At 39.8% G+C, this 26,015-nt stretch overlaps 1 protein-coding gene across 4 annotated transcripts in view; it reads left to right on the top strand.

Moving 5' to 3' along the window:
• The window catches only part of SLCO5A1 (solute carrier organic anion transporter family member 5A1), a 300,426-nt gene that overhangs the window by 185,768 nt on the left and 88,643 nt on the right, over positions 1-26,015 (top strand). For all 4 annotated transcript variants that reach the window (XR_012378229.1, XM_073892871.1, XM_073892870.1 and 1 more), the window contains 2 exons: positions 13,799-13,931; positions 19,250-19,464. Coding sequence is in view for 3 of the 4 variants with exons in the window: in XM_073892871.1 (XP_073748972.1) it covers positions 13,799-13,931; positions 19,250-19,464 (348 nt within the window). In the remaining variant the exon portion in view is untranslated. The remainder of the gene's footprint in view (positions 1-13,798; positions 13,932-19,249; positions 19,465-26,015) is intronic.

Genomic DNA, 26,015 nt, shown 5'->3' with positions numbered 1-26,015 from the left:
AGAGAGAGATTGAGAGAATGAGTGTGGGGAGGGGCAGAGGGAGAAGCAGACTTCCTGGGGAGCAGGGAGCCCAACCAGGACTTGATCCCAGGACCCTGAAATCACGACCAGAGCCGAAGGCAGACGCCCGACCGCCTGAGCCACCCAGGCGCCCTGGGCAGATCAATCTTAAGAAAAATTGGAGTATTGCTTTACAAATACTGTGTACTCACTCACTGGAGGTTTGCTGAAAGCCCAGTATGTGTTTGCTGCCTCCGTAGGAGGTGCTGTAGATATAAGAATAAAACAAGCCCATTACCCTGTAAAGACTTCTTTCAAGTTTTAAAAAACATATTCATCATAAGTTGACAAAAAGATGATATATTTGATGGCTAAATATCAGTAGCTGAAAGAGATAAAAGTACTAATCCAGAAGATATGTTAAATTTTTTTTTTCTGACTAAACTTTTGGAAAGTTATAAGGAAAACACCAAAAAACTCATTGTAATTTCACTACCCCAGGTTAACAACTTTCAGTACAGTAGAATGTGTTCCATTCTAGTCTTTTTTTATGGCTCTTTGATGCATAATTTACATACATAAAATTCACCCACTTGAAGTGTATAATTCAATGATTTTTAGTAATTTTACAGAATATGCAACCATCACCAGAACCCACTTTTATTTTTTACGATTTTATTTATTTGTCAGAGAGAAAGAGAGAGAGCACACAAGTGGGGGGAACAGCAGACAGAGGGAGAAGCAGGCTCCCTGCTGAGCGAGGATCCTGATGCAGGACTCGATCCCACCTGAGCCAAAGGCAGACGCTTAACTGACTGAGCCACCCGGGCGTCCACAGAACCCACTTTTAGAACAGTTGTCCTTTTTTTTTTATTGTGGTAAAATGGACATAAAACAAATTGCACATAATTAAAGTAAATTATTTGATAAGGTTTCTCTCTCTCTCTCTCTCTCTCTCACACACACACACACACACACACACACACACACACAGACCCATGAACTCATCATCACAATCGAGACTATGAACGTATCCAACATTGCCAAATCTTTCTTGAGCCTCTTTGTAATCCCTCCCTTCTGATTGGCCTTCTCCCACCCCCAGGTCACCACAGACTGCTTTTTTTTACTTTGGATTAGTTTGCATTTTTTAGAATCTTATAAATTGAACCACGCAGTATATACTCTTTTTTGTCTGCCTTCTCTCACTTAGTATAATTGTTTTGAGATTTATCCATGTTTTAACATGTATCAATATTTCATTCCGTTATAATCCTAAATAGTATTCCATTGTATGAATATACCACAATTTGTTAATCCATTCACTTCTCTCTCTCTTTTTTTTTTTTTTTTTTCCCTTTTTGTGGACTTTTTTGTTTTTTTCCTTTTTTTTTTTTTTTTTTTTGCTATTCCAAATAAAGCTGCTAGGAATATTTGTACATAACCCTTTGTATGGACACATATACTTTCATTTCTCTTGTGAAAGTACTCGGAATGAAATGGTTGAATTATATGATAGGCATATGTTTAACTCCTTCAGACATTATCACACTGTTTTCCAAAGTGACTGTAACATTCCATTCCACATCAGCAGTGTAGGGGAGTTCTAGCTGCTTCACAACCTTACCAATACCTGGTGTAATTTTTTTTTTTTTTAATTTTAACCATTTGAATAGGGGTTTTAGTGGTATCTCCTTGCGGTTTTAATTTGCACTTCCCCAATGATTCATGATGCTAACCATCTTTCATGTGCTTATTTGCTATTCATATATCTTCCTTGGTAAAGTATCTGTTGAAAAATATTTTCCTCAGTTGTTTTCTCCTAGAAGTTTTATAGCTTTAGGTTTTACATTTAGGTCTATGCTTCATTTTGAGTTAATTTATATATGGATATCTAATGGATTTCAGCACCATTTGTTGAAAAGACTACTTTTTGCGCTGAATTATCTTTATACCTTTGTCACAAGTCACTTGTCCTTATAACTGTGTGGGTTTGTTTCTGGATTTTCCTTTTTATTTAATTAAATTAATTAACTAACTAATTAATTTTTGGAATTCCTTTTTTATTTCACTGATATACTTGTCTATCTTTAAGCCAGTACTACATTGTCTTGATTACAGTATCTTTTTAAGTCTTGAAATCAGGTAGTTCTAGTGTTCTAACTTTGCTCCTTTTCTTATTTATTTAAAGATTTTATTTATTTATTTGACAGAGAGAGACACAGTGAGAGAGGGAACACAAGCAGGGGGAGAGGGAGAGGGAGAAGCAGGCCTCCTGCTGAGCAGGAAGCCCGATGCGGGGCTCGATCCCAGGACCCTGGGACCATGACCTGAGCCAAAGGCAGACGCTTAACAACTGAGCCACCCAGGCCCCCTACCTTTGCTCTTTTTCAAAATTATTTGGCTAATCTATGTCCTTTGCATTTCCATATGTTCTTTCACTTTTAGAATTAGTTTGTCAATTCTCCAAAAAAGTCTGCTGGGATTTTGATTGGAATTGGGTAGAATTTATCAATCCATTTTGGGAAAACTGATATCTTAACAATATTGGGTCCTTTAACCCACAAATAAGGCATATCTCTCTATTAATTTAGATTGTCTTTAATTTCTTTTAGCAGTATTTGTAATTTTAAGTGTATATGCGTTTCCTATCTTTTGTCAGGTTTATTTCTAAGTACTTTATATTTTATGAATCTATTGTAAATGGTGTTTATTTCTTACTTACTTGCATATAGAAGTATGATTTTTAAAATATTGATCTTGTATCATGCAACTGTTAAATCCACTTATTGGTTCTAGTAGCTTTTCTGTAAACAGTCTTTTTTAAAAAGTGTGTTTTTTGACACAATCACACTGTAAACAGAATTTCACTTAAATTTTAAAATTTTTAAAATAAATATTTCCTCAAGGTATAAAAATTCTTTGTAAACATTGAAATTAATAGTTGCATTATGAATCAAAATGTAGTTAGTTACTATTTTTATTTTTTTAAAGAGTGAGGTGAGGGGCGCCTGGGTGGCTCAGTTGGTTAAGCGACTGCCTTCAGCTCAGGTCATGATCCTGGAGTCCCGAGATCGAGTCCCGCATCGGGCTCCCTGCTCAGCGGGGAGTCTGCTTCTCCCTCTAACCCTCCCTCCTCTCATGTGCTCTCTCTCTCTCTCTCATTCTCTCTCTCAAATATATAAATAAAATCTTAAAAAAAAAAAGAGTGAGGTGGGGAGGGGCAGACGGAGAGGGAGAGAGAGGATCTTAAGCAGGCTCTATGCCCAGTGTGGAGCCTGACTCGGGGCTCGATCTCACGACTCTGAGATCATGACCTGAGCTGAAAGCAAGAGTCAGAGGCTTAACCAGCTGAGCCACCCAGGTGCCCCAATTAGTTACTATCTTAATGTCATTTCTGTTTTTCTATATACAAAATGCAGTGATAAATGTCATCATGACGTATTGGTGAATTGCTATCTAGTTGTAACTCGGTGCCAGTGATGGATGAGAATAACGAATTCACTGATTTATATCTGCACTGAGTACTCTCACAATTCAGTCTTTGCTAGTTTATTTTAGTGGAATGGCATTTCATTGTTTGCACCTTCTATTTCTTTGATAACTAGTCAAATTAGTTTCTCATGGGCTCATTAATATTTTGATTATTCTGTTACACATTTTCTGTTTGTGTTCTGAGAATCCATTCTTACCTTTTAATAAAACCTTTTTATTGCCCCAAAATATAACTTTAAGAAATTGACATTTTTTTTTTAATGCTTTTGTGGCAGTTGTCCTTGTGGTCCTTTCTAAGGACTGGATTGAGGTGACAGTGGCCCTTCACAGGTGGCTAATTTGATGTTTTAAAGGGCAGCACATTAACCTCCCCCCCGCCCCTCCCCATGTCCCAGGTATTAATTCCGTGTAAATGGCTCCTTCTTTGCATATACACATTCTGTGTTTCCTTTTAGAAATGAACTACTTTGAAAATATTTCTAAAGGGAGATAGTGAATTTAAACCAACTATTGCTTGCTATGGTCATGTGGAAAAACCACTCGGAACCTACCTAAATAAACCCTTTTCCCTTCTCGTTTGTGACCTAAGATGCTCTCTGGATGTTTTAGTGAAGTGATAGACTGTTCCCCGACTGCTGTTGCAGCTGTTTTTTTTTTTTTTTTTTTTTTTACTGTCAGGCCTGTGTCAAACTAACTGAATCATTTAAAGGAGAAAAAAAAAATTGCTGTTCTAAATAACCAAGATCAGAGGTCTCTCATCTGCCTGTGCTTGGGAGTGGAAGGAACGAGTGAGGGAATATTTTCTTTAAATGTGGTGCACCGGTGCTGTGAAGTACTTTGGCTAATTTTCAAGGCATTGTGCAAGTTGAATGTAAGTTGGTGTCGTTGCTGTGATACCACAGTGAAGTGTGGATTGCTTTTCATCCCCTCTTCTTATCTACAGCAGCTGAACCACCAAACTATATTCAAAATGGTGACCTCCTATCAGTGTGTCCTCGACTGGGTTTAATGGGCATGCATGCGATACGTTTCTCCGTGGGACCATCCTGGGTGAATCCCAGGTCCTGGGACTGAGCCTAAATTATACTTGTAACCCAGAACCCTGTCATCATCAGTTCTTGGCAGCATTTACTGGCCATGCAGGGCAGCTGAGAAAGTGGGTCCTGTGCCAGAGGGAATGTGGGGGAAGTGGTGGACAGCGAGTGGTGAAAAGTGGGAAGTGGGGAGCAACATGGAGCAGGGGCTGATTAATTAGACACCAAGTTCAAATGAGGGCACAGCAAATCCAGGCCGACTGCAATGAGGCTCTGGGAACTGGGGAAACCCAGCTGGGGCGGGTGTTAACCTTGGAGAGCCTGGCAGAAGTAAGGGTTGGGCCTGGAGGTGTTCTGGGAGTAAGAATCAAGGCTCTGTGGCTGTAAACCACAGGAGCCAGTTCTGTCAAACCAAGGATGTTATGGGGAAGGTGGGTAAGGATCCCACAGCCCCAGGGGTCTAGGGAACAGGAACCAGTGGATGATTCTTCAAGGTCATGTTGCAAGGACGAATCCACTTCATTCTATTGCTTTTGTTACTTCACTCAAATTGGAAGTCCATGTGTTCATCCCTTCTCTGTTCAACAAGATTTGTTAGTCCTTATGGTCAGCACTGTTCAGGCATTGATAAGGCATCGGTGAGAAAATGGCCCTGGTTCTCATGGAACTGACATTCCAGTGGGAGGGACAGAGAATAAGCCAACAAACAAATGTAATTGTTGGTATTTGGCAGTATTTACCATAATGAAAACCCCAGCAGGGCAAGGTGACAGAGAGCGATGGGGTGGGGGAGATGGGGGGGTGCCATGTTTAGATATGTGGTGAGCTACGGCTTCTCTTAGGAATGATATTTGAATATAAATCCAAAGAGGTAAGGGAGTGAGCCACATGGTATGTGGGAGAAGAACAGCTGATTGGCCTGGGTTGGTCGCCTGTCTACCATGAATCATGGAGGACAGGGCCCCATGGATGACAGGCCACTGAGGCTGTGCAATGAAGGGTGGGTGGTTCCTAAAGGAAAATGGAATTGCTTTTGCCAAGAGAAGGGGGCATAGAAACTGAACATAGAAACCAAACAGATAGAAAGAAAAGATGTCCACCCAGTTGAATTCTGCCCATAAATGAAGAGAATGAATGAGAAGGAGAGTTTTTAATTCTCCCAAGAGCTAGGAACAGCAGGAATGAGGTGGAAGGAGAAGCCATTGGCAGTAACATGGTGGCTGGGACTTCTGACTACATTCCAGTGACTGATACAGAAGGAGAGAGGGAGGAAAGGAGAGTGGAGGGAGACAGTCAAGTGCTCAGGTGAGCCCAAGGACCAGAGCTCTGACTTCCCACTCTCTTCGATGTCAGGGCCTGCCCTTATTCGCCCAGTGGAAGTGACTTATTCCTCTACTGCCATGTAAAAAACAACAGCAAAAAGCATTTCCAAATGCCACTGAATGGTAGGGGAAGCGGGTGCAATGCTGCCATCCATCCTCACTGTCCTCAGAGAAGAGCAGCTGGGCCGCCTGCACAAGGCTGGGTACCTAGAGCCCTGCATGGGACTAGGACAGAGTCAGTGGTGGTCACTCTTCTCTGAGGCAGTTGCACCTCCAGGTCAAGATCACTTGCAATTCCCTGAACAGGCCATGCACTTCCGCACTTGCATACTTTTGCCCACATGGGCCCTTCAGCCTCTAGTGTCCTTTATTCCCCATTTTTGCAGGCTCATGTCAAAAGTCATCTTTTCCAGGAAGGTTTCTCTGTCCTCCCTCCTCAGCTAGTTACTATGAATCATTCCTCTCCCCTGGTCCATGGTATACGGCTGGTGCTTGTTGCACTTATTCATGGAGTCTTGAGTCCTAGTTGGTTTTACCTTTCCTTTTCTGGAGGACTGTGCATCCATCTTATGGATTTTGCAATGCCCCCTCCTTGTCCTAGGACCTGACATCACAGAGCACCCGGGACGAGTGAGTGACCTCTGGTCTGGCAATGTGGAGCCCTACTCATCATTTGGTGTTGAGGCTAGGAAGGAGGAGACTCTAGTGATCTGTGATACCAAGATCTTTGCTGATTTTGATTTGGCCCCTGGTTTCCCAAGTCCAGCAAGCCTCGTGGCTTGTTGGTCACTATTAGGATTTCTGGAATCATTTCTTGTGATTCAGGAGCAGGTTAAGTTACTCAACATGGACTCGGTGGAGTTCCGAGAGCTGCTCCCCTGGTTGCTGCTGACCACACAAACAGCCCTTTTTGAGATAGTACCAATGCAATCAAGTTGGGCTTTTGTGATAAGGAAGGAGGAGTGTCTTTTAACTCTGCCAGAAATGGAGGTGTCAGCTTCAAGAAGGGATGGAACGTGCAGGCGAGCTCTGCAGGGTGCTGTTATGCCTCCTCTCTCGAGTAGCCATTGGGAAGGTCAACCCACAAGGACCCCCCCCAGGCCAGGCTGCAGCTGAACGAGGAAGAGCTCTCTGGCATGTTTATTTCACTCTGTGGGCCTGGCTTGTTTTAGAGTCAGTGCTTTTATATCAGAGACGTGGGGTTTAGAACTCACATTTTGTCATGATTGGCTCATGTGAGACAGTAGTCATGGCGTCCGGCTAATCAGATATGCCATGTGCAAAGTGAGCTGTGAGCCCAGGGGAGAATTAACCCTCAGTTTCTCAAACTACCATCCTTAACTGGCTGGAAAAGCCATGCAGGGCAGCTGAGCAGGACTACAGAGAGGGTGGAAGAGATGGGCCCAGATGAGCTGGGAGGTGAGGCACAGCTTCTAGTGAGCTATTACCAAAACTGATCACAAAACAAGCAAAATATGAGAGAAGACTAAGATAAACAAAGACTGTTAAGAGAAGGATACAAAAGGAAAGAGAAAGCCCCGAACATGAAAAATAACGTAAAATTCAGGAATATAACAAAGATTCAAAGTTTAAAATAAAAAGAGTTTATAAAAATAAAATATTAGCCTAGGGGTGCCTAGGTGGCTCAGTTGAGTAAGTGTCTGCCTTTGGCTCAGGTCATGATCCTGGGGTCCTGGGATGGCGCCCTGACTGGGGCTCCCTGCTCAGTGGAGAGTCTGCTTCTCCCTCTTCCCCTGCCCCTCCCCCTGCTTGTGCATGCACATGTGCGTGCATGCTCTCTCCTCTCTCTCTCTCAAATAGATAAATAAATAAAATCTTCAAAAAAATTAACCTAATATAATTAGGGCTAAAAATGTAAGCAAACTTACTTAAGGTATGAGAATGGAAGGTAGCAAATAATTTGAAAGAAAAACTTGATAGTTAATTTTAGATCGAAATTCTTATGAAAAGTGTTTTTGAAAGGATAAAATGCATTACAAAGTAAAGTAAGAGAGCAGCAGCTAAAACAGTTTATGATGTAAAAGTAAAAAGAGGTATTAGATTAGAATAAAAGTTAAATCTACAGGAGGAGAAAAGTTAAAAATGTGAAGGTAAATGGGATTAAAAATAGAAGTTAATGTACTTTAATGTAAAGAAGCATAAATGATCACAAAGTCGGGTGAAAAATAATTTAAGAAGAAAATTGAAATGGAAGGTCTAAAGGTAAAACAACTTGGGGGAAGGTAAGTGCAGGATTCACATGCTAGAAGCAGGTGAAGAATAGTTACTAAGTTGTTGGTGGGTCAGCCTTCCTCAAAGGTTGTTTCTTTGTCAAACCAGTCGTGATGTCCGCCCCCTCTCCCACTGAAGGGGCCTTTTGGACCCCTTCATTTATTTATTTTTTATTTTTTAAAGATTTCATTTATTTATTTGAGACAGCATGCATATGGGGGGAGGGACAGAGGGAAAGAAGCAGACCCCCCACTGAGCAGGGAGCCCAATGAGGGCTCCATCCCAGGACCCTGGGATTATGACCTGAGCCAAAGGCAGACACTTACCTGACTGAGCCACCCAGGTGCCCCTCAGCCCCCTTCATTCAATAGTGGCTTCTTAGCTCTACAAAAGCTCACCCAGCTGAGGTTGGTTTGGGGTGGGCAGTTGTAATCCTCAGGTTGGGGTCTAGTTCCGTGCATCATATGTAATAACAAAGGGTTGATATAATCTTCAGAAGAATAGCCCCAATCAGATATTGGTGATAGGATAGCTGGTACCAGTAAGGTATTATTAAAGGAAGTAGGTCATAGCCCCATGGTGACACACCATTTAGCCATAACAAATGTTCCAGAAGTATTTATTGACATAAGAAATGTTTGAGGTATTATGGGAAAACATATTACAGAACAATAACTACTGTATAATTCCAGCTACTTAAAAAACTTATACAGTATATGAATAGTAAAAAGTATTTATTACTATTGTTACCATCATTATCTGGATGGTAGGGATTGTTGGTGATTTTTTTTTAAAGTTTTTGTGCTCTTGAGAGTTATCTCTACAAGGAATTCATATTATATTTTGTAATCATTAGGAAAAAACCTAAAGGTTAAAAAAAAGAATAATAGCCACAGGCACATTCTCAGCTTCGGGAAGATAGTCCATACTGACCTTTGTGTGAGGAAAGAAAGGCCTGGGTATTCTCTTTTCCCACTCCCATCTGCCCAGGCCATTATCAAAACTAACTCCTGGATCAAAAATAGTGACTCCAGAAAAGATAATTCATTAAGGTAATATAAAGATAAGTATGCCTTCTGTTAAATAATGCATGTATTTTGTATTTTGGCCTATACAAAATTAATATTTAATAATACTTGTTAGAGAATGAATAGGTGATCATTCAACATATAAAAACGCAAGTTAATATTTCTTCATGTTTGTTATATGCTAAGCACTTTATACACATAATGGAAGCAGGGATTCGAACCCAGGAGTTTGTAGTCTGGGATTTAACCACTGCATAGTACTGTATACGATATGGCTCCTGCTATCCAGGATAAAGAGCTACTTCAAAAGATAAGATATAAACATTTGAAGAAGAAGTACAAGTGAAGAGCAAGGCATACTCAATTTCAAATGAATGGAATGGTCTAGGGTTCTCTGAAAGGGGTATGAAGCTGCATTGTGTACAATCCAGGGGAGATGTAGTACGGTCCTTTGGGGTGCAAGAGGAAAATTCTCCAGGTGAGTCTGATGTTCTAAAAGACAGCAGCAGTGGCTAAATAAAGGGCATGATTCGAATCCCAAATATAAATACAGACACAATCTCTAAAGTTCTTTGTTTTTGGATGCTGTTGACTGGGTTTAACTGTGACATGTATATGTGGTATGACTGGAATTAGACCACTCTTGAAACTTGGAACTTCTAGTTCTATTTCTATTGCTAGTTCATTGGATAGTCTGGACTTCCCCGTATAAGCTCCTCATCATGACAGAAAACCAACGCCAGTGTACTCTGTTCTGATGGCACACGGACAAAAAACATGAAACTGTCCACTCGATAGTGATTCGCTAATATCTCAAGAGCCGATATACACTGAAGACGACTTTTATCACTGATATCTGTTGTTAGTAACAGCAGCACGTTCACGGACTGACTGGGAGTGCTGAAGGTAATGGATAATGGGAGCGAAGTGGGTCGAGTGCCTTCTACACTACTTCGTCAGTGAACACCACCGGCAAGATCCCTGCCCTCCTGGAGCTCATGTTCTCGTTGAGGAGGACAGGTGATACACAAGGTGAACAAAGGAAATATAGAGTATGTTGGGTGCCAACATATGCTGAGGAGAAAAAAAGGAAGCAGAGAAAGAGGGGGAAGAATTGGGGAAAAAGTTTTAAAATTTTTAGATAGGATGGCCAAGTAAGGCCTCAGTGAGAAGGGACTGTTTGATTAACTACCTGGAGGAAGTAAGGGAGTGCACCATGAGGCAACCCCGGGGGAGAAGCATTACACAACCACACCCAGACCCAGACAGAGCAAGTGCTAACACCATCAGGTGGGAATGTGCCTGGCAGGGTGAAGAAGAGGGAGAAGGTCAGTTTGACTGGAGCTGGGTGAACAAGAAGAAGGTTAGGAGACAGAGCCGAGAGATCCTAGGGGGTGGGGCCGGTGCGGGGGCAGGTCCTTGTAACCACATAAAAGGATTTGGGCTTTTATTCTGAGGGAGGTGGGAAGCCACTGGAAGGTGTGAGCCGAGAAGTGACATGACGTGGCTCACGTTTCTAGAGATTGTTAGGGATGCCGTGTTGAAAATGCATTGTAGGGAAGGAAGGGCAGAAGCAGGGATATCGGTTGGAAGGCCTGGAGGAATTTTCCAGTTGATTGACCTTGGTGGCTTGGGCCAAGGTAGAGGCATGGAGGAGGAGGGGCATATTAGTCATGATCTGATGGTAGAACCAGCAGGGTTTACTGACATATTAGGTGTGAGCTGTGAGAATGAGGCTGGTGGGAAATACACATTATTTATACAGAAAAGGACACTGTGGGTAAATGTTTAAATCCTTTTACTGATAGGGATGCATGATGAAAAGGTGTGGAGGCCCCTGGAATAGATAATATGTCGTCTACAGGGATTCTGAGGAGACAGAGACCACTCAGGGGAGGACGGGCTGTGCTGGACTTTGTTGGGCCTTGAAGAAGGGGCAGGATTTACACAGATAGGAAGGCCTGGGGGCACTGTGGGTCTTCAAGGGAAGGGAGGTGGCTCAGCCCAGGCCTGTTTTGAGAGTCAGTCTGTGTGGACCCCTGAGTGCAGGCGGTAGGTTTTAAGATTAAAATGGAAAAAAAACAAAATGGTGGCAGGAGGCCAACGTGTCCCAGCCTTGAACTCCAGATAGAGTAGTTTAGACTTTCTTTAGGCAGTGTGTGTGTGTGTGTGTGTGTGTGTGTGTGTGTGTGTGTGTGTGTGACTGGGAGTTTTGGACTGGGAGAGTGAGTGATATGAATTTGCATCAATAGTTTGCCCCTCTATTAAGCTCTGAATGAGTGCCATTGGTTAATCAATTAATCAATGTTAGCTCAGTGGCCAGAATGATTTATTTACTAAATGGGACCATGTCCACGAGTTATTCTCTATCTCTATCTCTACTGTTATATACTTACTGATTTGTAGATACACAATGTGTAGTATAGTTATGACACGGTACATAGTATAAATATAGTACAATTGTATAAATGTATGTACGTACCTATTTATGAGAATGATTCAGTTGGCCTCAGTGTTTGCTATATATTAGAAATATTTTTCTTCTGATTGCATAGCTGCATTTTAAAAAGCTCTCTCTGTATTTTATAAAGTAGTTAAGGTTTTTGGGTGAATGTGACTTAATTGGTTTTCCATTCACTATGTAATTGCGAGGTCTTGCCAGCACCCATGCTGCACGCTGTGCTGCTGGGCCTTCCGAGATGCTGCCCTCAAGTACCCCAGGCATAAACAGTATGGCGGAAATACCCTTTTCCCTGTCTGTGTTTATAAGACAGTCTCTTTCATGCCAGAACTATTTTGGGAAGATGATTCATGTCACATTTTGGCCTCATTACAGTTTTAAGTTGTAAATGGTGCTGGTTTGCCTGGAGGTGTAAACATAAATTTTATCTCCATATGCATATGGGAAAACCTGGAACTGAAAAAGCACTTTCTCTTCTTGAGTTCTGTTTCAGGCTACAAACAGAGAGGTTAACGAGAGAGTTATCAAAATTCTGATTTTATTTTATTAAGAGCATGCTTCCAAAAGAACGCCAGAAAGCGTGCTTCCAAAAGAATAAGAACAATTACTTGTGGCTATGCTTCCTCCCATTCTCCATTTCCAAACAGATGGAGAAGTCGAAGCAGCTAATGTCTTATTGTTACAAGCAGATGATTCTGTAAAATAAATCATGTGCTTTCTCTTTTGAAATAGTGTGAAAAGTGAGAGCAAGTGTTAAATTACTGTCTGTAGTTATAAGTAATAGGAAGTACAAGTTTATGCAAAGTTTATTTAGGTGCAGAAGATAAAGTAAGGTGAAGTTATTCTGATTATTCAATTTGCTTTTTGGTAAATATAGTACTATTTAAAGGGTATGGCAAACCAGTTATTTATTCAGTGGTTTAAGTGCATGATGGCAGCAGAAATGAGAAATATGTTATACCTGAGTTTATCATGCCTTGAACACAGGAGCATCTTAACAGTGTTTATAGATTTTTCTCCAAATAACAGGAAAAAAAAAAGTGGATTTGGAGTGTTAGCCCACTCCAGATTTTTCTATGACTTTCAAGGAATTTCATATCCTACCTCAAAATTTAAGATTTGACAAATTATTTTTTTATTTGAAATCACAGCAGTGAAAATAGTATAAAGGAATGACAATGAATTTATTGTTATTTTTTGCTATAAGCCCATTTTGATGGACAATTTTTTTTTTTTTGATAGAATGACACACTTTCTGATCTATTGATACAACCCCCTCCCCTCCCGCTTTGGTCATGTGCTTAAAAAAATTATTTTCTAATTCAGCTGTGGGTTGGTGCTATCTGTTTGGATCTTTTCACTGATGCCATTTAAGGAGATTTATTAATCTTTAAGTAAGATTCCTCAACTAGCAATAAACCAAATGCATTGTGAGCTCTTCTTTGACTCTAAAGTGTGGTGATTTGAAAAATATTCATGATTTGAGGTGCTTAAGCATCTTTGCCAACTCAATTAAATCCAGCTTCATGGTAGAATGTGGCCTTGAGCTTCCTCATTCTGTTGGAATCTTCCAGTTGTGACAAGTGACATCCACTTTTTTCTTTTTCTTCTTATCTTGAGATGACCTTTTATTTATTTATTTTTTAATCTTTGAAACGAACTTTTATCTTCTCTGGGTTATCCAGTGACTGCTCATTAACTAGCACTTTCAGAAATTTAAATTAGTGGGTCTGGGGTGGGGCCTGAGCACTTCTATTAAAAAACAGAACAGAAGTTGGGGTGCCTGGGTGGCTCAGTCGTTAAGCGTCTGCCTTCGGCTCAGGTCATGCTCCCAGGGTCCTGGGATCGAGCCCCGCATCGGGCTCCCTGCTCCGTGGGAAGCCTGCTTCTCCCTCTCCCACTCCCCCTGCTTGTGTTCCCTCTCTGGCTGTGTCTCTCTCTGTCAAATAAATAAATAAAATCTTTAAAACAACAACAACAACAACAACTGAAAAGCTGTCCAGACATGATTCTAATGTTCTAAAAGGACAATAGGCAGCAGCTGAATAAAGGGCATGATTTGAAACCCAAATATAAGTATAGACACATCTCTAAAGTTCTTTGGTTTTGGATGCTGTTCCCTGGGTTTAACTGTGACATACATACATGGTATGACTGAAATTAGACCACACTTGAAACTTAAGGACCATGTTTCTGTATTTCACGTTTCCCCTTGTGTCTTCTCAGCCATCATGTATGTCATGGGAGCACTTGGTCCTGCAGTGGGATATTTATTAGGTGGACTTCTTATTGGTTTTTATGTCGATCCCAGAAATCCTGTTAACCTTGACCAGAATGACCCTCGTTTCATTGGAAACTGGTAAGAATTGTTTACTACATTTTTCATTTCATTTGTTATTAATGATAGTTCAAGTCATAGTACCCTTGTAGTTAAAATAAAAATTTCCCCATGGGAATATGAAAAACAGCTAAAAGTTGCCTAGAAGGGAGTAGAAGGCAGAATAGTAATCCCCCAGAGATATCCATGTCCTAATCTCCAGAACCTATGGATGTGTTGGCTTACATGGCAAAGGAGACTGCAGATGTGATTAAGTTAAGGATCTTGAGATAGGAAGGTTTTCCTGAGGTCGGACAGGAATGGGCCCTGTGTAATCACAAGGGTCCCTATTAGGGAAAGAGGGAGGCTGGATGGTTGGAGTAAGAAAGAGATATGGTGATTGAAGCAGAGGTTGAAGTGACGTACTTTGGGGATGGAGGGAAGGTATCATGAACCAAGGAACACACTTGGGACTCTAGAATCTAGGAAACCCAAGAAAATAGGTTCTTCTCTAGAGCCTCCGGGAGGAGTGCAGCCTTGCCAACCCACTTGAGACTTCTGACCTCCAGAGCTATAAGATAACACATTTGTGTTGTTTTAAGCCACTAAGTGTGGGGTAGTTTGTTATAGCAGCAATGGGGGACTAATGCTGAGGGCTTGGGAGCATTGGCTTAATCCACCTTCTTTAGGGTTGAGGCACTTTTAGCTATAAATAGCAGAGTGGGAGAGGAGAGAGTGGCTGTGTTGGGGCTTTCCTGTGTTCTCGAGTCCTAGCTTTCATTATCTTTTCTGGGCCTTTTAGAAAATATTTTCTTCCCACTTCCTTATTAGATTAGCATTTCTGCTTTGTCAACCCTCCCTGACTGCCCAAAACTCCAGCCCCTGCCCCCCTTTTTTCCATTGTCACACTTTTAGTGAATCTTTTCCCTTGGTAATTGTTTTTCCAACAGGTGCTGGAGATCTAGCTATTCTCTCACTTGCTAGCTCTTAATTGTCTTGCTAAATAAGTGATTTTTCGGACTTAGAATGAGAACTCCAACTTTGGATGTTAGGTTATTTATCCGTATAGCCAGGGCTGTGTTTCAGTTCTTCATGATCCTCAACTTGAACATGAGTTATTTCTAATGATAGCAAGCGCTAACTGAAAAGTATTGGCTTCCTGAATTCATTTAACATGGATTAGTAATAGGTATACATTGATAAGACATGTTCATTTTATAACAAAGAGAATAGTTCAGTATTAGAAATTAGTTTCCACTAATTACTTTAAAAAGAGTTTCTAAGAGTTTCTTAGATAACTTGTGTTATCTCTGCATTTCATTATAAGAGAATCTCATAACTCTGAAGTACATGGGAATAATGCTTAACGCTGTCTATTTTCAAAGCAGTTAAGAAATATTAATAAGTTACATAACACTTCTTATTTTCATAAGTAATGCTCTTTGAAGATGGATGTGCTAAGATTTAGATGAACCTGGGCTCATAGAATTTTCAGATCGTACAAAAGGAAGTTCCCTTGTCAGCATTAGGGGAATAACACAGGAATTTTAAGTTCTTGACCACTAGTGAAATTTTTGGCCTCAACCACTGTTTTCTTTGCAGTTCTGAAGTAAATCGGAGTAAGGATTTTTTTATTCTCAGAAAAGGAGATTAGACAAGACCACAGAAAAGACAATATGTATATGAACATTCAGTGTACATTCTGTGTTCTATATAGGTGTCCATGAAAAGAGCACGGCAATAAGGGAACATCTAGAGGGAGGGAGAAAGGGGAGGAGGGCCAGCTTGGGGGCAGGGAGAAGGAAGGAGACAGGAGCTTTAGGCTTACAAGTACTTTATGCTGACTTTTAAAAGTTTTCTAGACATCGATCTAATTGGTAGCAAAGTAGAGTAATTAAGAGTACAGACCCCAAAGCCATACTGTCCAGGGTTTATTTTTTTTATTTATTTTTTTAATTTAATTTTTTTTTTTTTTTCTGTCCAGGGTTTAAATCTCTGTCTGCCACCCAATAGCTGTGTGACCCTGGGGGAAGTTACTTAACTTCTCTGTGCTCAGTTGTTCGTTTTAAAAGAATCTATAAAATGGAAGTAATTACGGTATCTACTTCATAGGTTGTTAGGAGGAATAAATGAGTCTATATATGTGGGGCTTTAAATAGTTCTTGCTATCTAGGATATGTTAGCTATTATTAAGTCCTTTGAATTTAATCTATGTTCAGGAACTTTTATCTGTTTTAATGGTCCAATATTAAAAATTGAATTTTATTTATTGAGTAGCTCTGTTTGTAACAGACTTCTACCTTGACCAAAGACAGTTATTTGATACAATGCTATTTAATCCAATGCCTAGCAGTAATGATGGATTTTTCAATAAACATGTGCTGAAAGATTGAAGAAAGGAATGAAGGAATGAATAATGCTAATGTTTATTGGGTGCTTACTGTGTGTCAAGCATTCTACTAAGAGCTTCACAAACATTTTTGTTTGAACTTCATATGTTTAAGCCTACATATATAACAACTGTATGTACTCACTAATATTATGCCCATTTTATAGATGAGGAAATTAATGCCCTGTGATTTGAATAACTTGCCCAAAGCCTCAGAGGCAGTGAGAGCTGGGATAAAAAACTGAGTACAGGGCAAAGCTCTTAGTCAATATACTTAACTGGCCCTACTTTATGAATAATCTCTGAGGGGTGGTTTATAAAAGGGACTTAGGGACCCTGGTTTTTCAATTTTAGTTCTTACTGATGGATCTTTTCCTAACATATAACTCACACTTTTTTTTTTTTAAAGAATTTATTTATTCGTTTGAGAGAGAGCAAGCGACCTCACAAGAGTGGGGGTGGGGGCAGGGCAGAGGGAGAAGCAGACTCCCTGCTGACTGGGGAGCCCAACGCAGGACTTGATCCCAGGACCCGGGGACCATGACCTGAGCTGAAGGCAGATGCTTAACCAACTGAGCCACCCAGGCACCCCTAATATGCACTTTTCTGTCTTCATCAGCTTCTCGCGGGGTCTTTTTTGGCCTCATCATTATATCATGCATTTTGTCAATGCTACTGAAGACCATTGGAGAATTGGGCCAGTTTGCTCAGCTTTGAAAAACCCCCAAACTTTTATACTATTTTTATATTATTTTTGTTTATTTGCTATAATTCTTCCCCTCCTTCTGTTATTTGCTCTTACTCTGGACTACTATAAGTGTATCTTTAATGTTTGCATATAATTTTAAGTCGATGGCTCTGAGTGGAGGTGTGGGGAGGGCCTGAGTACAGATCTACAGAAAAACAAAAACAAGACTAGCTACCATGAAGTGATTGTTGATTTTTTCAGGTCCATTATATACATTGTCTTATTAATTTTGATGACTCCAAAAAGCAGTTAGCATTATTCCCCTTTCAGATGAGAAAGTTGGTTTGGGAAAGTGAAATAATTTCCCCAGGATCTTAGAGCCAGTAGGTCATAAAGACAAGACAAAAAAAAACCACATTTGTCTGAAGCCACAGCTCAAGAACTGTCCCTTATATTGCACTGTTTGTCCTGTTCTGCTTTTGGAACTGAAGGAGTCCAAGGGGCTTGAATGCAGAATTGTAGAAAGAGATTCAAAGGTGGCAGATAAGCAGGGGCAGTTTATTGGTAAAGGCCTCATAAGCAGCCAGGTACTACAGGGGCCAGATACAATCATAGCTATGTTCTCTGGAGATATTTAAAGAATTTTTTTTTTTTTAAATCTATCTCATTCAGTTTATTTATTCAGGAAATTTTTTGAGTATGTCAGTCACTGGGTTCTTGGTTATACTGAATAATTGAAATTGCTAGAAGTCTGCCCTGAGCAATCTTCTCAAAATAAAGCCTTTTTTCCCCAATTGTTTAAAAATCTTTATTTGATATAACTCTAAGTATCTTTGAAGATAGCACACTGGATTATTAATAACTGGTTCATGGAATTATTCTGTCAGTGAAACTGTGACTTTTAACAGCTGATAACAGTACTTTAGTAGAAGCACTATCTTTTTAAAAATGAATTTTCACTTTGCAATTGATCTGTATTCCTAATGGGTTGAATTCAACATTGATGCTTAGAATGCTGCTTGCGTTCAGGTTACAACTGATGGGAATGTGCTGAGACAGAGGACAGAGTCTGAGCATCAAGAATTTGCAAGCTTGAAGGACAGAGATTAGAGCTGAGGAGTCCTAGTAAGAAAGTGGCAACCCTGTTCTGTAGGATCAGGGGCCTCTACTTGCTAAGAAAGTATTGAAAGGGGACTGAGAGATTGCCCTTGAGGAATTATGCAGACAAGAAGCCCAAGGCCTTAACACATGGCTCTAATGCCAGACTAGAATTTGAGTACTACGTTCTATATTTGCTTCTTAGTCTCTGCAGCTTGGCAACCTCAGATGAGTTCAAAGACATAGCTCACGGTCTACTTCTCCTAGGAAGCTTTCTGACACACATTTCCTTTATCTGAGCTTTTATAGCATTCATAGTCTGTACCACATGATCTGACACTTAATTGTATACATGCTTGCATTTCTTGGAGATTGTTTCTTATATTTTTAGCTCCCTTACCAGTAGATTGTAAGTTCTTGAAGGCAACAATCAAATATAAATGTCTTTGGTGGCCCTCACGGTTAAGTGTTGTAAGGGCTAGCTAAGAGGGTCAATATATTCTTTTTTTTTAAAGATTTTATTTATTTATTTGACGGAGAGAGACACAGTGAGAGAGGGAACACAAGCAGGGGGAGCGGGAGAGGGAGAAGCAAGCTCCCCGCCAAGCAAGGAGCCTGATGTGGGGCTCCATCCCAGGACCCTGGGATCATGACCTGAGCCGAAGGCAGACGCTTAACAACTGAGCCACCCAGGCACCCCAAGGGTCAATATATTCTTAAGTGCTTGCAGAAAAAATATTTGAATGCCATTAGCAATTTAAAATACATTCCACATGAGATATGAATGGTTTTCTTTTAAGAAAGATGTGTCTATTTTGGTCCATAAAACATGCTATAGAGTCTATATTATTTTTCTATTATATTTATGAGTTATTTATTTATTGATTTGTTATGAAATGCACATTATAGCAGAGCTAACAAATATTTCAATAAAATTCTAGTGCGGTTGCTAATTATAATATTCATTATAATACTAGTATAATTATCAGGCAGATTTCTCATTTATAACATAGGGAGGAGTCCTATGTTTTCTTAGTTTGTCCAACTTCCTACTGCTTTACAATTGTTTTGCTTTACAGAAGTTTTCCCTGGAGAATTTTATTACCATGAACTTCTACTTTGCTAATTTGTTCTCATTCATAATGCAAGAGCCATAAATGCTATTCACATTTCCCAATTTTTTAGGTGGAGTGGATTCCTCCTTTGTGCTGTTGCAATGTTTCTTGTGATATTCCCAATGTTTACTTTTCCAAAAAAGCTTCCTCCTCGACACAAAAAGAAAAATAAAAAATTTTCTGCTGATATTGTTAGTGATGATGATGTTATGAAGGAGAAGTCAAACAATAGTGAACAAGTGGACAAAAAAGTTTCTTCTTTGGGATTTGGAAAGAATGTCAAAGGTAAAGTATATCTTTTGAGTAAATACGTGCACGACATTTTATTTTATTTTGTTTTGTTTTTATTTTTTTTTTGCACACAGTTATTTTAGATCAGTGCTACTCAAAGTGTGGACCCAGGTCAGTTCTGCCCCAGCAACTGTTACTGGCCTGTGACAAGATAAGTACTGAAATTTTGAGTAAGCCTTGAGAAACTTTTAAAGAAATTTGACGGTAATTTTATGCCTATTGAATCTAATAATAATAATAATAATAAACTGGGCTTCCATTTTGTGCACTTAAAAAAACTCATTTTCTTATAATTCATTTTTAATATATTTTGCAGAAGTATCAGTACATGATAGACTGGAAATATTAATTTAAAAATGGTTCTTCATCACAGATTGTTTGAGAAGCACTGATTGAGATCCTTAAGATACAGATTTTAAATATGTCATTTACTGTAATGAGAGATGTCTTGAGTTTTAAAATACTGCATTCTATGATGAATGGTTTGTTTCAAGGGCATGGTGGGTTTGGTAGTGTGGCCAGATCCTTACCTAAATATAAAACCTACCACTAGACAGCAATCTCATTCAACAGTGGCTCTGTCAGATGCTTGTAAGTGTTCATAGAGAAGACTAGCCAAGAAATGGGCCTCTAAACGTCCAGAAAGTTTCAGTGATGTGTACTTGTCTATTTTTTCATTTTTATTTGTCGTAAAAACAAGAACTTTATTAAAACTAGGTTAGGCATTCTCAAACCTAAACAATTTAATTTTAACCAGGCAATATTTGTTCAGTGTTCATTATATCTGTTGAGTGACACAATAAGTCTGTCTAAATCCAAGAAACCTATAATGCCACACTCCCATTAATTTCAGCCTATTTCCTAAATTCCCTGAATTGATTTTTTTTTTGAAATTATGAAGCATAATATTTATCAAGTGCTTGCACCACTCAAGGTTGTTTTAGGTAAAATTTACCCAGGCACATTATCATCTCACTTTGACTATATAAACACTGAGGCCAAAGAGGAACCTTTCAGGCCTAGAAGGAAGTTACTAATATATTATGGAACTGTCCCTGCAGCCAAAGAAAAATAATGGTTAGATTGGACTATTTTTAAGACTGTATTTGTTTAGAGCAAGTGAAGTTACTTTTCTTTGAAAATGTTCCTTCCCAATTAAGTTTTATATCTGTTTCCCCTACTCGCCCTCCCCTACCCATTGTTTTGTGACAATGTGTATTTTTGGAACTGCAAAAATTACTTCTGCTCTAATACCATCAAGGATTCCTTGGATGCTAGTGTGACCTGAGCTCCTACTACCTGGACCACCATTTTTCTTGGATGTCTTATGGATCATAAAGTCTATTACCAAAGGAGTAATTTTTTTTTTTTTACAACTCGATTAAGAGCAAGATTGATATTAAAGAATTTACAATACAGGAGTAGACTTATAGTTTTAATTTATAAAGAATATAAAGTAGACTCAAGGAGAGAAATACAGACCTAGGTAAGCTAAAATTGTATACTTTATAGCTTAAGGGTAAATGGCTTGAATGTGAAATATATGCCCTGTTGGATAGTTGAGAAAAGGAAGAGAAGGCTGATATCAAACACCAACCACAGATGTGACTATAGATGGGAATGGCGTTCCTTTGGAGGATAAAGTGTAGACAATGATGTTAATGCCCCGTCTACCTCTGGGACCTGACTGTCTTCAGGGCGGAGGCCTGCTGACCGCTGGTACCTGCCTGAAGGACTATAGGTATTCCTTGCCTGAAGGTCTCCTTTTGCCCAAAGGTTTTCTTTCTAGGCTGGGAAACCTCTTGGCTCCTGCTTGAGGCTGGCATCGAGTGCCAAGGAATTAACACTCTCCCACCCCCACACACAACAGTCTTAACCACTGGCTGATGAACACCCCAGCTTCCCCATTTGATGGGTGAGACAGTTTGAGTTCTATTTCTACATCCCTTGTAGGCTGCTTTTGCTTCCTATGCATCACGTTCGCACTCCCTGAACAGCGTTTTCTGAGCCTCCCAAATAAACTGCGTGGACTTGAATCTTTGACTCAGGACCTACTTCTGGAGGGAAGCACACTTAGGCATGTGGGTTCAAAAGCCATCATGGAATTTTAAGATTGTTTTTCCAAATTGAATCTATATACTGTTTTATTGTATATCATCTTGTACTGCTAGGGATTTCTCTTCTCCATCTTTTCTATGCTCAATATGATAGATTAGGATATTTTCTCTTAAAGGAAAGAATAAGAAGAGTCTTTTAGCAGTGATGGGTAGTTGGTCTATAAAGTGTTTCCTTTCTGATTTTCCTGTCAGTGTTTCTTTTTTTTTTTTTTTAAAGATTTTATTTATTTATTTGAGAGAGAGAGAGAATGAGAGATAGAGAGCACGAGAGGGAAGAGGGTCAGAGGGAGAAGCAGACTCCCCGCTGAGCAGGGAGCCCGATGCGGGACTCGATCCCGGGACTCCAGGATCATGACCTGAGCCGAAGGCAGTCGCTTAACCAACTGAGCCACCCAGGCGCCCCCTGTCAGTGTTTCTGATATATTCTCAGCTTTATCATCCTATGCCTTCATTGTGATGACTGATCTCACTTCTGCCTCTAAATCTCCTGATTAGGAACAGAGCTGTTCATTTTTTACTTTCACTTGCACTGAATTCTCTAATGTATCTAGACTGGACTTTCAAGAGCCACTTTCTCCTGTTAGAAAAGAATCCTGTTTTAATGAGAGTATATAGTGCAAATGTTTCACTAAAAATTATTCAAATGATGTTGATGATATAGAAATAATATTCAGTTAGAATATTTAAAATAAATTCATATTTATCTTGCACTTACTGATTTCCTCCAGATTATGTAATACCTATCACCTATAGGAAATGACAGTCTAATATTTAATCTGGTTTTCAAGAGGACAAATTAAATCTCTGGGAGTCATTCAACTGTTGACATAATTTTTTATTATTTTTTATTTTTATTATAAAATTGAGATTCATCATTAAGGCCTTGAAATGAAGAATGGTTGCTAATTTTGAATTAAATCTGAGTTTGATTCTCAGATTCTTTTTTCCTCTTTTTTTCATATTTGAAATTTGGATACCAGTATTAGCTTCTTCAGAGAGGAGGTGGCAGGATATCTAAGTTAATAACTCATACTTCCTTAAAAAAATGATTTGGGCCATACAAATCCACTCTCTGCCTCCACATTTTAATGATAGACATTGGGAAAATCTGACTCAGTGTTTCTGGATTCTTATTATAAATTATGCAGGAATAAGACTGTTTTAAAACACCACAAAGGAGAGGTAGAATTTTTAGTGTGTCTGAATCACCTTTCCATAAAGAGATTAGCATTGATCGCATCAAATCTTACCAATAAAAATAAACACTTAAAATATTTAACTGGATCAATTTTCCTGAGGTTTGAGGTCCAGCATTTTAAAAGTCTTCCAAATTTAGCTGGATATCTTCTTAAATAGAAAACTTTTGGTGGCCATTAATCATAAGAAACATTTTATTTTTGTATCCACTTTTAATCTTTTAGCTGCTTAGCATTATTAGTTAGCATAAAATATAACAGATTTTTCTCTGTTAGACTTTTTTTTTTTAAGATTTTATTTATTTATTTGACAGAGAGAGACACAGCGAGGGAGGGAACACAAGTGGGGGAGTGGGAGAGGGAGAAGCAGGCTTCCCGCGGAGCAGGGAGCCCAATGCGGGGCTCCATCCCAGGACCCTGGGATCATGACCTGAGCTGAAGGCAGACGCTTAACGACTGAGCCACCCAGGCGCCCCTCTGTTAGACTTTTGTCTGTGTTAGACTGCAATATGTTTATAATCCTAACTGAATAAAATAGTTAACTCTGAGATGAGCAGGGAGCCCGATGCAGGGCTCGATCCCAGGACCCCGGATCGTAACTTGAGCCGAAGGCAGACGCTTAACCAACTGAGCCACCCAGGTGCCCCTTTCCAAAGCATCGTATCTCCTGCCCTCCTCTATTTTTCTCCTTAGTATATCACTATCTAACATACCATATATTTTACTTATCTTATTGTTGTCTCCACAGTGAGAAAGTAAGCCCCACGAAGGCAAGGATATTTTATGCACCATATTCCCTGATGAATTTATACCACCTTATAGATAATCAATATTTGATGAATGAATTATTGAAGAAGGAGGGATTGTGTCTATAGGATGTGGCAACTGATATGGGGATAATGGGGAGGGTAGGTATCAAAGGTGGTTTCAGGATTTCAACCTCAGATAATGGGGAAAGGAACTAGTTGAGTGGGACAGAAGGAATAAATTCCAAATTTGAGTTGCCCAAGAACATCCAGAACTATTGCATGTGGCTTTTTGCTAAGTGTTTTAAAACTGGTATAGTATGGAATATGTTGTGGTCAATCCTTGACTCAGCAAAGAGGGATCACCAAAGCCAGGTGCCTAGTCTATGGTGTCTTAGCTCTCTTGATATTGTCTTTGCTCCCTTGCTGAATTACAGTTCGGTTTTATGTTTGCAGCTTTTATTGAGCTGTTGCTTGAATTCCCCATATTTGCCGTAGGAACATGCTCACTGCCCTTTATATAAAATCCTATTTTGTTCTCAAACTTTGGCCACCTAGGAAGCACCCCAAGGGCTTCTTAAAACTCAGAGCGCTGGGCCCTGGCCCACAGTATTCAAGTCAGGAGGCCTGGGGTGTGGCCTGAGTATTTGCATTTTTATTTTTAATTTTATTTATCTATTTATTTAATTTTAGTGAGGGAGGGGGGAGGGGCAGAGGGCAAGAGAGAATCCTAAGCAGGTTCCAGGCCCGGGGCGGGGCCCGAAGCAGGACTCAATCTCACTACCCTGGGATCATGACCTGAACCGAAATCAAGAGTTGGATACTTAACTGACTGAGCCACCCAGGTGCCCTTTTTAAATTGAAATTTTAATTAATTAATTTTATTTATTTAAAAATTTTTTTTTGTATTTGCATTTTTAAAAACTACTCAGGTGATACTGATGCTGGCAATTCAGGGACCACATTATGAGAACCACTGCTCTAGAACATAGAGAGGAAAAGCAATTTGATTGTTTCTGCTAATGATGATTATATAACTTTTTGCTTTGGTGGCCAGGAAACTGAGTCAAATTTGAAGCCCAGCAAGGATTCTTACAGTCATACTTCATTCTTTGTTTCTGGTTTGATGTCGTGCTGTGTTTACATCTTTTCTGGCTCTGGTTCTTCATTTCATTCTTCTATTACATTTATTTTGTTGTATGTATGATATCTTGTGGGAATCTGAACCTTTAGATTTGGACCTGCAGCTTAGGAGGTAAATGCTAACATGCCTAGCAAAGAATTCCTGAAAAAGAAAGCACTTTCTTTATATTCAGTGCAAACTGTGGGGTTACTCATCAACTCATCAGCATAGTATCTACTTAGAAAGCTATGTAGGAAAATACTCATTGGTGCTAGATTTAAACAAGCAGAATAGTACTTGGCCAGCGACCACGAATGATGTACTTTGGGCTTTGACAACTGCTGTTTCTGTCCCCTGCCTGTAGGTAAGTGGCTGAGGAGCTTCGTGTGCTGGCCCAGAGGTGACTGATGTGCAAGATCACCTAGTTCCTTCTGCTCTTTTATTGGCAAGCAGGGAATGCCATTTGCCAGTGTGTTCTGGAGGGGAGAGAAAAATTGCAACACTTTTATGGAGACTTGTGAGCAGGGAACACAGGGGTGGTCATTAGTTTCTAAGAGAATGAACAGATAATGGGGACACTTGGGCTGTTTGTTGGCCATGTTACATATGAGCACAACGTTGGTTTTGCTTTTACAGAAAGTTGTGACTAAAAATTATTTGATGCTCCTGGATAACAGGGGTCAAAAAATTGCATTTACTTTGTGCCCATGAAATATATAGGATGGTGCAAGACTTCCAGGCCATACAGGAAGTTATTGGAATTTTCACTGCATGGGGATGGTATGTTTCCATCAGTTTTTTGATGTACCAGAAGGCTTTAAAGTATACAAATAAGAACAAAAATATTAGGGGTGGAAGGACATTTTTTTTTTTTAAGATTTTATTTATTTATTTGAGAGACAGTGAGAGAGAGAGAGCGAGCACATGAGGGTCAGAGGGAGAAGCAGACTCCCTGCTGAGCAGGGAGCCTGATGCGGGACTCGATCCTGGGACTCCAGGATCATGACCTGAGCCGAAGGCAGTCGATTAACCAACTGAGCCACCCAGGCGCCCTGGAAGGACATATTAAATACTTTTAGAAAGTAGTTGCAAAAGAAGGGAACCAAGGAATTTTGTGGAAAGGTGGTAAGAGAAGTGGCTCTATAATTTTTACCCACAGATTTTAGTTTATGGAGGTGACTGAATCATGACATGCAGAGGTCAATGCCATTGAAAGAAGGATTTATTACTTGCATTTCCCAAGAGAAGAGGGCACATTGGGCTGCAAGGGAAGCAACAGGCTTTGGTCAGGAAACAGAAGACAAGAGTGAGGGAAAGCCAAGGTCAGACGCCTGTGGGGCTTTCCATAGGAAAGAAAAGGCAG

The sequence above is a fragment of the Callorhinus ursinus genome, unplaced genomic scaffold, assembly GCF_003265705.2.
Source record: "Callorhinus ursinus isolate GAN/ISIS: 27379988/994484 unplaced genomic scaffold, GSC_fseal_2.0 scaffold5, whole genome shotgun sequence".
NCBI classification, from domain to species: Eukaryota; Metazoa; Chordata; class Mammalia; order Carnivora; family Otariidae; genus Callorhinus; species Callorhinus ursinus.
Note: the sequence above shows the minus strand (reverse complement) of the source record. Positions and strands in the feature narration are given on the sequence as shown.